At 36.3% G+C, this 14,403-nt stretch overlaps 1 protein-coding gene across 1 annotated transcript; it reads left to right on the forward strand.

Annotated features, from left to right (window-relative positions):
- The first annotated feature begins 2,261 nt into the window (after nt 1-2,261).
- Nucleotides 2,262-5,816, forward strand: LOC106350986 (scarecrow-like protein 18). The gene has a single exon (XM_013790808.3). The coding sequence runs from the start codon at nt 2,613-2,615 to the stop codon at nt 3,963-3,965; it is 1,353 nt and encodes a 450-aa protein (XP_013646262.2). The 5' UTR covers nt 2,262-2,612; the 3' UTR covers nt 3,966-5,816.
- Nucleotides 5,817-14,403: the final 8,587 nt, after the last annotated feature.

The raw sequence follows: 14,403 nt of genomic DNA on the forward strand, positions 1-14,403 counted from the left end.
ATAATTAATTTATTTTATTTAATAATTTAAAATTTATGTTTGTATCGAAATATATTACTTTAAAATAAATTTTATAATTAAAATATCTATTTTAAAAAATAATATTTCACATTTAAAATAATTTAAATTATATAAAATAAAATTATATGAATAAAATTTTATATTTTAAATGTGAAAAACTACTTTTTAAAAAAAATTATTTTTATTGTAAATTAATTTTAGAATCAAAATTTTATTTTCTGGGTATAAAAATAATTTTATGATATTATTAAATAAAATAAATGAATTAATTATATATTTTTCTTAATTTTATAAATTATAAATGCAAATGCTCTTATAAAAGCTTCATATGAGAGCATTGGCCATAGAGCATTTGGAGAGCATTAGCATTTAGTAAAAGTTTTTCTAAATGTTTTTCTAACAATTGTTGATTGAATAATGTAGAGCATAATGCTAATGTTAATGCTCTACCAATCAAGGCCTAAGAGACAACAAAAGTATCTACCAATAATCTAGCATTTCCTATTGTACCTTAGCATTGTCTCTTAGTCTTCAAATATTAATAGAAAATGCTAAGAGACCAAAAATTTTGTCCAGGTGATAATGTTGATCTTAAAGGGTCATGGAGAGATCTTTTTGCAGCATTTCCATTTTGGTAAATCCAATAAGTGAAAGGTGTAATAATTAGCAATTTGGGGGTTAGCATTTCGATTTTGCAAGCAAAGCTAACTCTCTTTTCTTTTTGTACATCCCGAGTCACTCAAACGACGGGTATAATATCTACGAAAGTAAAATAGTATAATTAACAACTATCCAAATAAGTAGTTTTTTTGATAATCCAGACATATTCAACGGAATGAAGGCCAACTGACTAATCTTATAGGAATATAATTATAATTGGGGATGTAAGTGTACTAAAAGGGTGGCATTTGCCTCTATGAAAATTTTAAATTCTTTTTAATATACTCAAATTTTAACTTTTTTTTAATTAAAATTTACATTTAACTTTAAATTTAATATTTATGTGTGATTTTTTTCTAAAATTTTATGCTATATCTACCACTATTTATTTACTGACACCAAATAAATCCAGTTGTTTAGTAATATAAATTAGATATTTATATCGTCTGACCACATAATCAGATAATCTAAAATAGTATATTATGAATCCGAAAAGAAATGTAGATGTAAATTTTGTTTATCGTTGATTTTTTAATGTGAGTTCTAGTAATTTTTATGTCAGCTCTTAGTTCTTGAGATTTTTTGTTATTTCGCCAACTGACATATTAAATTTTGTTTTTCATATAATATTATTAGAAAAAAATGATCCATTAGGTATGGAGATGAGTTGTTGGACTGTAACTGTATAAATTTTACTGTAGAATTTTTTGATTTAGCTGTAAATGATGTAGTTTTAAAATTGATTGTTACAACAATATATTTCCTACAACAAAAAAAGGGTTTTAGAAAATAATGTTTTTACAGCCATTTTTATTATTTTTTGGTTGAAACTTTAAAAAACAAGATAAAACATGATTGGTGATTTAAAGATTATAGATTAATATTAAAGCTAAAATAAGCTCATACAGCCAACCAATCAAGTTGTTTTACTGCAAAATTTATACCATAAAATCAAAACTTTTTACATTTTAAGAAAATACAAATATATTCTATACTGGTTAGTTCATTGTTGTATAAAAAATCGTTTTGTTTTCATTAACTGTTTTTATTTCTTTAAAATCTCGTAATTTGGCATACTCGAGATGAGAATCTTTAACGAGGGTTCCGATTTTACGCACCTAAAAATTGGAACCTATGAGCATAATTTCTGCAAACGCATCCATTAATACAGTGGGCCATCTTCACGATCCACCGCACAAATATAAATATACACACATACATAACCATATAATATCCTGTCGACGAAGACGTGTGATTGCAGAAAATATAAATTAGACTACTGATGTAAAACTGTTTTAATGTATATTTTTTGTACCGATTCATTTGAACTAGTAACTATTACTTTATTTTATTTAGTGCACGTCCATAAGTAAATGAAAGAGTCTTGGCTGCATAGATATAAATCCAACACCAAGCTACATTCATATTAACCGAATTAAAACCAAGTCTTAGTTTTTACTTTTTAGAGTATAAAGTTGAAACACGAGATGGAAATTAGTTACGGTATATCATTTCAAAGTTATTAGAGTTGCGAGTGTCAGTGTTGTGATTTATGAATCCAATGTGACGTTCAAAAAAAAAAGAATACACTACATGCATATATTTGAAAGTTTAGTTTGTATAAATTTTTTAACTCAAAAACATATAATTTTCATAACAAAAATATTTTAAATATAATTAACCCTAAAACCGGCTTGAGGATTCTCAAGGACCCTTGAATTGCTTGGTCGGTCTATCTTGATCTCTATCCATATATTTTATGTTATATATGATATGCGTGTACACACATATGCTAAAGCTAGTGTTGATTTTATTTAAGATAAAAATATTATAATAATACAGGCAATATACCTTCAGGTCAAGAGAAATGATATTTATTATTACCCATTGAAAAAGACTCATTTGATCAAGAGAGAAAAAGAATCTATCATATGAACCAAAAAAGCATCTTTCTATCTTTTCAAATGCTTGCTTCCTTCAAATCCTCTAGCTCCTCCTCCGAAGATGCCACCGAGAATCCTCCTCCTCCTCCGTTATGCCTCGCCTCATCTTCCGCCGCAACATCCGCCGCTCATCACCTCCGTCGTCTACTATTCACAGCTGCGGATTTCATCTCTCAGTCCAACGTCTCCGCCGCTCAAAACATACTCTCAATCCTCACCTCAAACTCATCCCCTTACGGCGACTCCACGGAGCGGCTCGTCCATCTCTTCACGAAAGCCTTGTCCGTACGGATCGGCTTGTCCGAAAATGCTGCCACGTGGACAACGAACGAAATGACTAGCTCCACGGTTTTTACGAGCAGTGTATGCAAAGAACAGTTCTTGTTTCGAACCAAGAACAACAACAACTCTGATCTCGAGTCTTGTTACTATCTTTGGCTGAACCAACTAACGCCGTTTATTCGGTTCAGCCATTTAACGGCGAACCAAGCGATCCTCGACGCGACGGAGACAAACAACGGTAACGGAGCTTTACATATACTTGACTTAGATATATCACAAGGACTTCAATGGCCTCCGTTGATGCAAGCCCTAGCCGAGAGATCATCATCAAACCCTAGCAGTACTCCACCTCCTTCCCTCCGCATAACCGGATGTGGTCGAGACGTAACCGTATTAAACCGAACCGGAGATCGGTTAACCCGGTTTGCTAACTCTCTAGGACTTCAGTTTCAGTTTCACACGCTTGTGATCGCTGAAGAAGACCTCGCCGGACTTTTGCTACAGATCAGATTATTAGCTCTCTCCGCCGTACAAGGAGAGTCCATCGCCGTCAACTGCGTCCACTTCCTTCACAGATTCTTTAACGACGACGGAGACATGATCGGTCACTTCCTGTCGGCGATCAAGAGCTTAAACCCTAGAATCGTGACAATGGCGGAGAGAGAAGCGAACCATGGAGATCCTTCGTTCGTGAATAGATTCTCAGAGGCTTTAGATCATTTCATGGCGATATTTGATTCGTTGGAAGCCACTTTGCCGCCAAACAGCAGAGAGAGGCTAACCCTAGAGCAACGGTGGTTCGGTATGGAGATTTTGGATGTTGTGGCGGCGGAAGCGGCGGAGAGAAAGCAAAGACATCGGAGGTTTGAGGTTTGGGAGGAGATGATGAAGAGACATGGCTTTGCTAACGTGCCAATAGGAAGCTTTGCTTTCTCTCAAGCTAAGCTTCTGCTTAGACTCCATTATCCTTCAGAAGGTTATAATCTTCAGTTTCTCAACGATTCTTTATTTCTTGGATGGAAAAATCGTCTTCTCTTCTCCGTTTCATCGTGGAAATGATTTAGTAGAGAGAGAGAAGCAACCTAAACTTAGGTTTAGTAGAGAGGAAAATATCTGATAATTTTTGGTGTTAGGGCAAACAAAAAAATGATTTACAGATGACGTCGGAGGAAGGTGGCTCCGGCGAAGATTGTCGACGGTGGAGGAATCTTGGGATGTGTGTCCTTTTTTTTTGTTTCTTGGGAAGCTGAAACAAAGAGACAACCTAATCTTTTGTGTTCAACCTACTAATATCTATTTTTTCAAACTCAATCTTAGGTGTATCGGTTTAACATATATAATCCCATTTTGTCCCTTTTCTTTTTCATTTTATTTGATTTTTTTAGTCGATCCACTCGTATATTAGTTGCATTTTAAGATTTATTATATGCATCCACTTATCAGATCCAAATGTATTTTATATTTTTCTATATTAATATATGATGATGATGATAAGTGTTTATGGTATTGTTCAAAAGAAAGGTTGTAATGGTAGGTGAAAGTTATATAAACTATTTGGTTGAAATTGTCCGATTTAAATTAGTCACGTCATAGTTATAAATTTAAAGACCTTAAAATTTGTGGAAATGGCCTTATATTTGGACTTAACCGGTTTAATAATATAATCAGCACGAAAGAGTTGTTAATCTGTCTCTTCAATCTTTTGAGAGATTCCACTTTCGCATGCTCTTTTTAATCTGTTTTCTAATTATTTTAGATATATATGACCGCCCTCTTTGTTGCACAAGTCTATGCCTCAGCTTTTTAATAAATTTTTCGATTAGAATGGAACATTGTAGCTTTTACGACCCTTTAGTCAATCCAAAAAGATCAAAATATACTAGAAAAAAACTATCATCAATCCGTCGTGCCTCCAAAAAGAACTCTATATGTGAAATTTGAAGCAGTTGACCATTCTGAGTTGACTTTAATATATGTTTAGTACTAAGATGGTTCCAATACACAGCTCCTTAATCAAGAGTCAAAATGTTTTCGTTAAAAAGAATATATTAATATTGATGTATGGAGTACAGATATTTTGGATGTTTTTCATTCATACTTCTATAAAATTCCAAACCATACTTTAATGGTATCTATTCACAATTTTACATTTTCAAAAAGTAAATTAATTATTTATAGTACTCGTTAAGTTCTTACATCGTTATATGTAGTTAACGTGTCAAAGATATAACTACAAATAAATCAATAAATAATGATTAATTTACTAATAATAGTTTGCTCGCGTTTAATAACACTGAAGAATAATACCACCGACTATTTTTCCAAATCTTCTCATTTATTCTTCAGAATTTTTATGGATTATAAGGACTTTGCGATCATGATTTGCATAATGCACTTTTTGCTATCCAATTGTCTCCAATAATTAACCTTTTGTTGAAACCATTGGTGTTATTGGTGGAGAAGGTTATGGAGCCGAGATTGCTCTTGGTAACAAAAAGAGAGACCATTCGATCACTAGATGATTTCTCATGATGTGTATGAACCTGTATAATGGAGTATATGGAAGTTGTTATGGTGCATTTCATTGCGTTATTTAGAATGTACACCAGACGACCAAACCTATGTGGGCTATGGATGTAAATTAAGATAATGCAAAGTATCATCTTAACCAAGGTTAAAAGGCATGCGTCTTATGATTTCAGTTTTGATTGGCACATATTACAAATCTGTTTGAAAACATTTCTATGTTTTGTTGATCTAGCAACTTCTTATTAATAATAAGACGAAACCAAGACACATAATCTTACCAATTAAAGATAGATATAAATATATAAATAAAAATTTTAAATGTTGAACTATTCATAAAATAAAGTAATACTATAGTTTTATCACTAGTTGTATAGTCATATAAAAGACTGAAGCCAACTCTCTTTTACGTCGCGAAAGCCTATCCAACCAAACTAAAGTTGAACTAACAACTATATCTATCACTAATTAGTATCATAATCCTTACTTGGACAACTAAGAGTTTGAATGGAAAGGTGAGACAAATGCAATTCTCCCGCAAGAGCAGTTATCCTGCACTGCATTCACCATTCAACAATTTCTGGTTTTGCATTGCAGATAGCGTGAGATCTGCGTGCAGTTCAATTTTTTTTGTTTTTTTTTATGGAAAAAGCAAAGAGATTTGCATGCAGATCTCACCCGCTATTCATTTGGTGTTGTTTGCGGTCTGCAAATATTTAATTTTGAAATATATTTATTTATTTTTTACAAATACAATATTTTCATTCTATTTTGCTTACAACTTTAACAATATAAAAACTATCATTGACTATATATTTCTCTTTCTATTTTTGTCATATAATTTTACATTTATTTAAGTTATTATATATTTATAAAGTATGTTAAATTATAATATTTATTATGCAAAATATCGTAATATAATTTAAATATGTATACTAGTGGAAGATATATATATATATATATATATATATATATTTCATTAGATTTTTAATGTTTTCATATTTTGATTTTATAATTGTCGTAACATGGTTTTAGTGCAACATTTTTTGTTGTTTATGTATTATATTTCTATATTATATGTTTTGATATATTATATTGTAATTTTTATTATTAAAACATATAATTTATTTTATTTGAATTGTTTTTATCTTTCAAAACTATAATAATTGTTTGATCTGCCTGCATAATCCGCTTGATCTGTATCTCTCCTGCTTGATCCGCTTGATCTACACTTATTATGTTTGATCTGCACAGCTTGAACTGCTTTCACCATTCAAAATCTTAGTTGGCTTTAGAGAATACAACATGAAAGAGGAGAGAAAAACCTAGTGTTTGAATAGAAGAGTGGGACAAATGTAGTTCATCCACTTGGGCAGGAGAACTGCTTTCATATTGCTATTCATTTTTTTTAGTTCTAAAAATAATATACAGGAGAACTGCATTTTTTGTCATTTTCTGCATAAAAGCATGACATATGCAGGCAGTTTGACCCACCCCATTTTTGATAATGTTCGGTTGTTCCACTTTCAATTTAACCAATAGATAATTTTCTCTAAAATAAATTAATTCTGAAAATATTTAATTATCATCTATAAATATAAATATTTAGTATTTCTATACATCAACAAAAAAGAAGAGGCCTCATGTTGGTTATGTTAACTAATCTTACACTTTATTTAAAAACCATTTTCTATATTTATAGTTAACTAAATTCGTAATTTAAAAAAAATACTTTCGTTTATCTGATTTAGGTATAATTGATTTCTTTAACTTCCAATTTAATATATATATATATATATATATATATATATATGAATATAAATTAGCAAAGAGGGTTTTTCTAGAAAAGTGATTATGTGGGTTAGTTAAATATCTATTATTATATTTACAATGTGTGTTTAATTATAATGTCTTTTATGCAAAATATAGTAATATAATTTAAATATGTAGGTTAGTTAAAATATTTTATTTATATATTGATTTCAAAATTGCGGTAACATGGTTTCAGTGTAATATTTATTGTTGTGTACGTATTATATTTCTATATTATGTATTTTGATATATTTTATTATAATTTTTATTATTTAAACAATAATTTGCTTTATTTGCACTATTTTTATCATTCAAAATTATAATAGTTGTTTGATATGCTTGCATGATCTGTTTGATTTGCATTTCTTCTGCATGATTCGTTTGATCTGCACCGCTTGAAATGCTTTTACCATTCCGAACCTAAGAAACCACCATTTGGATGCGAAAAGAGAAGCGATCTGATTAATTAATTACTAGAGTTAGCGTCGACAAAAGAAATCTTAAGAGGAATAATCAAACAGCCACTGGTTTCCTCTTGTTTCCCGAAAATTCTTTTTCATTGTCGAGTTTTAAAATGATGCGTTTTCGTCTATTCCAAGAAAGGTACTGATCGCTTATTTATAATTAAAGTTATTAATATTACTCCACTTATTATATTGGGAGAGAGTAGATTTAATGGGGTAAAAAAAGGGATGTGTCTTTGGGGAAGAACAGGTAATGAAAACCCTAAAAGGTGCCGATTTGTCGGGTGAAACAAAAGCATCAAAGTTGTCAAAAATAAAACAAAAGGGTGTGTTTATTTATACTTATGTTAGATGCTGTACTAAATTTTAATTAATATGAAAATGTGTTTCTGTTTAGTAAATAATCATGCTAATAATTTTTAATGAATGAAACACAAACACACAAGTCGTAGTTCATTGGTATCTCTTACGTCTCTCGTGTCTTGTTGCCTCCCTTGTCTTCCCCTTTTTTCATACCCTGTTGTTCACTCTTTGCCCTAGCACATTTATTGATTTATATATACATAAGACTAAGACATTGCACACAGATCTATACACCTGCACACGCATCTAGGTATGTCTGAATTCAAAATGCAATGATCGGATTTTAGATCCCATCTTTGTGAATTGTGATCAACCATATACACGAACATGAGTCAATGCACTATGGTAAATCGATATGCACACATTAAACCATATATTTAGGAAATTAATAAGAACTTGTTTACATTTCACTGCACAGTATAAATATATAGTTTTACTATGCTTATATATAGATTCGTTATTAATATCTATTTTACTGATTAGTACATGTTCCAAGGTACATATATACCTTACAAATCATAAGGAATATTTCGTTGAGAAAAACCATACAGTATATAATGTTAGTGATAATGTTATATATATATACAGATACAGTAAGGAATTGATAATACATTTATCATTATATGGACTGGCGAACAAAAACATTATTATCCCTGCACATCCACACTAGTTTTTCGCAGATAAGTATATATATCAAACATCAAATAGTTATATGACAAGACGGTGATATCTAATATGTAACGAAGATGACGTACGTCGTCATGAGCTGAAAGACAATTTTGCGTGTGGATAGAATCCAAAACTTCACCCAACAGATTAAGTAGCATATAAATATATATATATAAAATTGTAAATATTCCAAAGTGAAAAAGGAGAGAAAATGGATTTAGGGTTTTAGATGAAAAAAATATATTTCATATGCCCACTGACAGAAGCAATCCATCATGCTCTTCTACACACCCACTCTCTTTTTACTCCCACCCATCAATCTCAATTTCAATATTTTTTTCTTGACTTTTTTTTACCTTTTCTATTCATATAAATTTTCGAATTTTATATTGATCTATTGGCTAAGGTCAAATGATTTTCCCTGCTAGATAAACTTGGTTCCTTCTTCATAGTACTTAACGTTGGAATAAATATCTGCCAGAAAATTGGTAATATAACTACATATATGTATTTTTTTTTTTGCCAAAATGTGAATATCATATAAATATGAGAAGAGTTTGTAAACTTTACAAAAGGGAAAATACTATGTTAAGTTGACGTTGGCAAAAAATAAACAAGGCCAAGCCAACAACAAAACTTTCCTAAAGATTCTGAGAGCTATTCATATCGAAGCCATTCCTGCATTAGATGCTGGAACAGGGCAGTCTTCCTCTTGCCAAGAATTGTGTCCCTAATGTTGCGGTCAATCTTCTTGAATAAGGAGGCAGACGTTTGAGATAAATCGTCATGAAGACGTTTGTTTCTCTCAGTCCATATACTGGCAATTGTGGCCTGAGCAGCAGCACGCTTAAGGGTCAAGCTCACCACCGTATCCCGAAGCCTCATCCAGTCAGTAAAAACAGTCCAAGTATGGAACCCCCTATGGGAGTAGCCAAGTCTCCTCAATACGTAGCCCCAAACAGCTCCGCTAACCTCACAGCGCAGAAATAAATGATCTATACTTTCATCTACCAAGGAACAGAGGCAGCATAGTGAAGGTATTTGCATCCCCCATGCGACCAGTCTTGTTCTAGTGGGTAAGCGGTCTTGGTGAGCTACCCAGGTAGTGAAAGCATAACGGGGAGTGTGACCTTTGAACCAAATATTTTGGGTCTAGCGCTGTTCTATTGCTCTGTTCCTTACTTGACTCCAGGTTTTACTTGTGGAGAACGCCTGCAACTCATTCCCACCCACCTCCCACACATAAGAATCATCCGTAGCACTTAACGAGGGGAGAGGGATGGTAGTAAGGTGCAGGTGAAGCTCCTCAGCAGCCTGGGAACGGGCTCCCCTAAGAAGCCATCCTTCACTATTGCAAGCATCCTTCACCAGTGCATATACATCAATTTGCAGTTCTCTCGGGCCAAGATCTCCGAATCGAGTGATGAGAGGCCCAAGAGGCGTCCATCGATCATACCAGAAACTTAGTCATCGCCCATTTCCCACTTTTGCCTTCAGGAAACCTGCTGTAAGACCGCGCATAGATAGCAGACTTCGCCAGGGAGAAGATGTAGCTTTTGAAGCATCTATAGCCCAAAAATTTCCTCCTTTTATTTTGTACTCTTTCACCCAAGAAGCCCACAACGAGTCCTTTGCAGTGAATAGCCTCCAAATCAGCTTCAAACAGAGAGTTTTGTTCCAGCGACATATGTCTCGAAGGCCCAATCCCCCTTCCTTCTTGGGAAGAGTTACAGTTTTCCAAGCCACCTTTGCAATGCTCTTCTTCGTTTCAGTCCCCCCCCCCCCCCCCCCCCCAAAGGAATTGAGAGCATAGAGACTCAATCTTTTTGATGCAATTTTTGGGAAGGATGAAAGCGGATGTCCAGAAGTTGATAGAACCATATATCACCGATGATAGGAGCTGCTTTCTTCCTGAAAAAGATAAGGCTCTAGCCGACCAGCAGTGAAAATTGGCAGAGAGCTTATCAATAAGAGGCTTATAATCATGCAGTCTCAGCTTCCTATACAGCAAAGGGAGGCCTAAGTAACGGATTGGCATCTTTCCAAGGGCGAATCCATGCTGAGAGATCTCTGAGGCTTCTTCCGAGTTCAGGCCCGTAGAAAAAAGTTATGTCTTCTCTTTGTTCATTCGCAGCCCAGACCAAAGAGCAAAGTCCTCCATTGTTTCCGCTATACATCTTATCGATTCAGCAGTACCATCTGTGAAGATCATCAAGTCATCAGCAAAGGATAAATGTGTGACCTGAAGAGCGGAAGTGTTAGGATGGTAGCCAATAGATCCATCAAGATATTTCCGCTTCAGCTGTTGGGAGAAGACCTCAAGGGCAAGGACAAAAAGGTAGGGCGAAAGGGGGTCGCCTTGCCAAAGGCCCCTAGTTCCCTTAAAGTAGCCACAAGATTCACCGTTGATGGCCACTGAAAACCGGGTAGTTGTTAAGCATTTCTTGATCAGGTTCCTAAACACCAACGGGAAATCCAGAGCTTCGAGAGTGAAAAGGACAAACTCCCAGTTAAGCGTATCGAAAGCCTTCTGAAGATCAATCTTAAGCATGCATCTTTTAGAGATTGTCTTCCAGTTGTACCCTGAGACAAGTTCTGTGGCAAGTAACACATTCTCCACCAGTAAACGACCCGGGACAAAAGCTGACTGAGAGGAAGAGATCAAATTCGGGAGATGGCTTTTCAGTCTGTTAGCTAGAAGCTTGGAGGCCACTTTATACACTGTGTTGCAGCAGGCAATGGGCCTAAACTCCGTGATCTTTGTAGCATTGGTCTTTTTAGGAACCAGGATAAGTAGAGTCGCATTCCATTGCTGCAGCAGCTCGCCTGTAGACAAGAACTCCTTAACAACATCAATTAGGTCTCTGCCCACAGCCTTCCAGTTGCCAGTGAAGAATTCAGCCGGGAATCCATCCGGACCTGGAGATTTATTTTTTGGAAGGGACAAGAAGGATTTTTCAATCTCAAGATCAGTGAATGGCTCGTCAAGGGAAGAGATGGTTTCGGCAGAGCACTTTACTTCCATGATCGTAGCAATTTCAGCAGGGGAAGTAGTTGTTGGCGCGTGGACACCTCCGAGGAGCTGCTGAAAGTAGTCCACTGCGTGGTTCTTTATTCCATTTAGGGTGTCGATAACACAGAAATTATCATCCATCAGGAAGTGAATGTGGTTTTGAGCTTGTCTTGATCGAATAGGTCGATGAAAGAAGGCTGTACCCGCATCGCCCTCCACTGACCATTGTACCCTTGACCTTTGGTGTAGAAATCTATCCTCAGCCTTAGCTAAAGTGAACCATTTGGTATGAGCAGTTCTCTCTGCAGCAGCTGCACCCAAACTAGGTGAAGCTAGGGATACTTGTTGGCAATCAGTGAGATGATCAAAAGCCTCTTTTACCCGCTTCTCAATGTCAGAGAAGTTGTCTTTGTTGAAAGAGCGGATAAACGGCTTCATTTCCTTTAGCTTCTTGGAGACACATAGCTGCCGCGACCCATGGTAAGGCATAGAATTCCAAGTGGCTCTAACAAGTTCCTGGAAGTCGGGATGAGAGTTTAGGTGGGCAAAGAACCTAAAGGGTCGCTTCTGGGGAGGCTTTAGCTGGTCCAGAAACGTGCAACATGGACTGTGATCCGATATACTAGGCTTTCCAAAGACAACAATAGACTCCGAAAAAGTCTCTAGCCACTCCTCATTGCATAGTACACGATCAAGCTTTTTAGAGACCGTCGAGTTTGACCAAGTAAACGTGTTTCCACTATACTGAAGATCAGATAATAAGCATCGTTGAAGGCATTCACGGAAGTCACGCATACCTCTAGAGGAGGTAGAAGGGTCAGCGCGAGAGTGCTCTGAGGGGCTAATGATTTTGTTAAAGTCCCCTAGCACAATCCAGGGAAGACCGCAAAGCTGGGGAGAGCAGGAAATAGATTCGAGCTCGCACCATAATAGTCTTCTTTCTGTCCGACAGTTAGACGCATAAATAAAAGAGACCACAATCTCACTAGCCTGAAACGGGAGCTTGACAGAACAAGTGATCATTTGCAGAGACTTAGCGATAATTCTGACCTGCACAGTAGGCTTCCAGACAATCCAGATTTTTCCAATATCGGAGAGTTCGTAGTTTCCCTCGAAAGACCAAGTGGGCAGGATGTTATTCATTATTGGGATAGAATTTGGCTGCTGTACATGCGTCTCAACGAGACAACCAAAAATAGGATTGTATTTACGGATCCATCTCCTAAAACCACGCAGCTTGACTGAATCATTTATTCCTCTAATATTCCAGCAAAACATATCCATGGAAAGGTTTGGAGTTAGGGGGTTAAAGGGCCCCTAGCCCTAGCATTCGCTTTCGCTCGCTTCTTGTGTCTCTTGGAGAAGAATTCGATGAATTCATCCCCATCGTCTGATGGGATTTCTCCCTCTTCAGAGGGTGGAGTATCAGAGGAGGAGCCAGAAGAACCAGCACTTATCTATTGGAGATCTTCAAAACACCCTTCAGCTGAAAGATCTACACATAGACTTCCCTTTGATAGATCATGGGATACAGAGACCGAGCTTCCAGAGTGACTTTGAGAGTCAGGGGAGCCGCGTTGTCAGCAATGGAGAGAGGAAGGGATCGTGTCAGAATCTCCTTATAGGCGGGGGCAGCAGCAGCTGTTTCCTTATGAATGCCAACCGTTCGTTGTGGGGCAGGCAGGGTTGCATTTTTGGGATCCACCGAAGACTGTCCAACGATTGGGAGAAGGTTTTTTATCGGTTTTTTTTCCTCCCGCTTCGAAGCCTCCTTCCTCCCATGTTTTTCCTTTCCAGCAACTAAGAGATTTGTGCGAGGGCACAAAGCAGTAGAGTGCTTCACTGAGTTACAAGTCAGGCAAGTTTTTGGAGCATGCTTACATCGTGTGATAGTATGTCCAAACTTCTTGCAGTAAAAGCAGAAAGAAGGGAGCCAAGGGCTCGTAACTGCAATTCTTCTAGTATCTCCGCTCTCAAATCTCGCATTGACAAACTCTGGAAGTGGCTTCCTCGGGTCGATGACAGTGTACACCTTAGCTACCTCAATGTTGGTGAGGTTTTCCGTAGCAGGATGTAAGCAAATTGGTTGTCCAACCATCCCCGCAATCTCTTTCAGGGCGTCTCTGTTGAAGAATTGGAGTGGAACTCCTGTAAACTCAAGCCAAACCGGAACCGTCTCTAGTTCAGGTTTGGTCTGCTGAATACCTGGAGACCACTTAGTAACAAACATGGTTTGCCCATCGATTTGCCACAGACTCTGCTTCAAGATGCGTCTCTTAGCATTTGGGCAGGGGACGCGGAAGAGAAAGGCGTTTCCGTCCATTTTGTTTACGGTGATGTCACGTCGCTGGCGACTCCATATACCGTTAACAATGGCATGGATAGCACCTCTAGCTGGGGGTTCCTTGTAGAACTGTCCCAAGATGAAGTACTCCCAGACTTTCTTATTCTTCTCGACAACCTCATTAGGAATCGTAACACAAGATTCGCCAGAGTCCAGAAGGAAAGGTGTCTCTTTTGGCTCCAGTTTTCCAGAGGCTTCCTTGACAAATCCTTTCCAAAGGTCCGCTGCTGATGGCGACTGAAGCACAGGGGCAGTTGCAGCTGCTTCCTTAGAAGCAGACGCTAGAACATTGGCCTCTTTGCTAGA

The sequence above is a fragment of the Brassica napus genome, chromosome C6, assembly GCF_020379485.1.
Source record: "Brassica napus cultivar Da-Ae chromosome C6, Da-Ae, whole genome shotgun sequence".
Taxonomy (NCBI): domain Eukaryota; kingdom Viridiplantae; phylum Streptophyta; class Magnoliopsida; order Brassicales; family Brassicaceae; genus Brassica; species Brassica napus.

Excerpts from the sequence above, each read along its gene's own strand:
- LOC106350986 (XM_013790808.3), top strand. The coding sequence starts at position 2,613 with ATGAACCAAAAAAGCATCTTTCTATCTTTTCAAATGCTTGCTTCCTTC.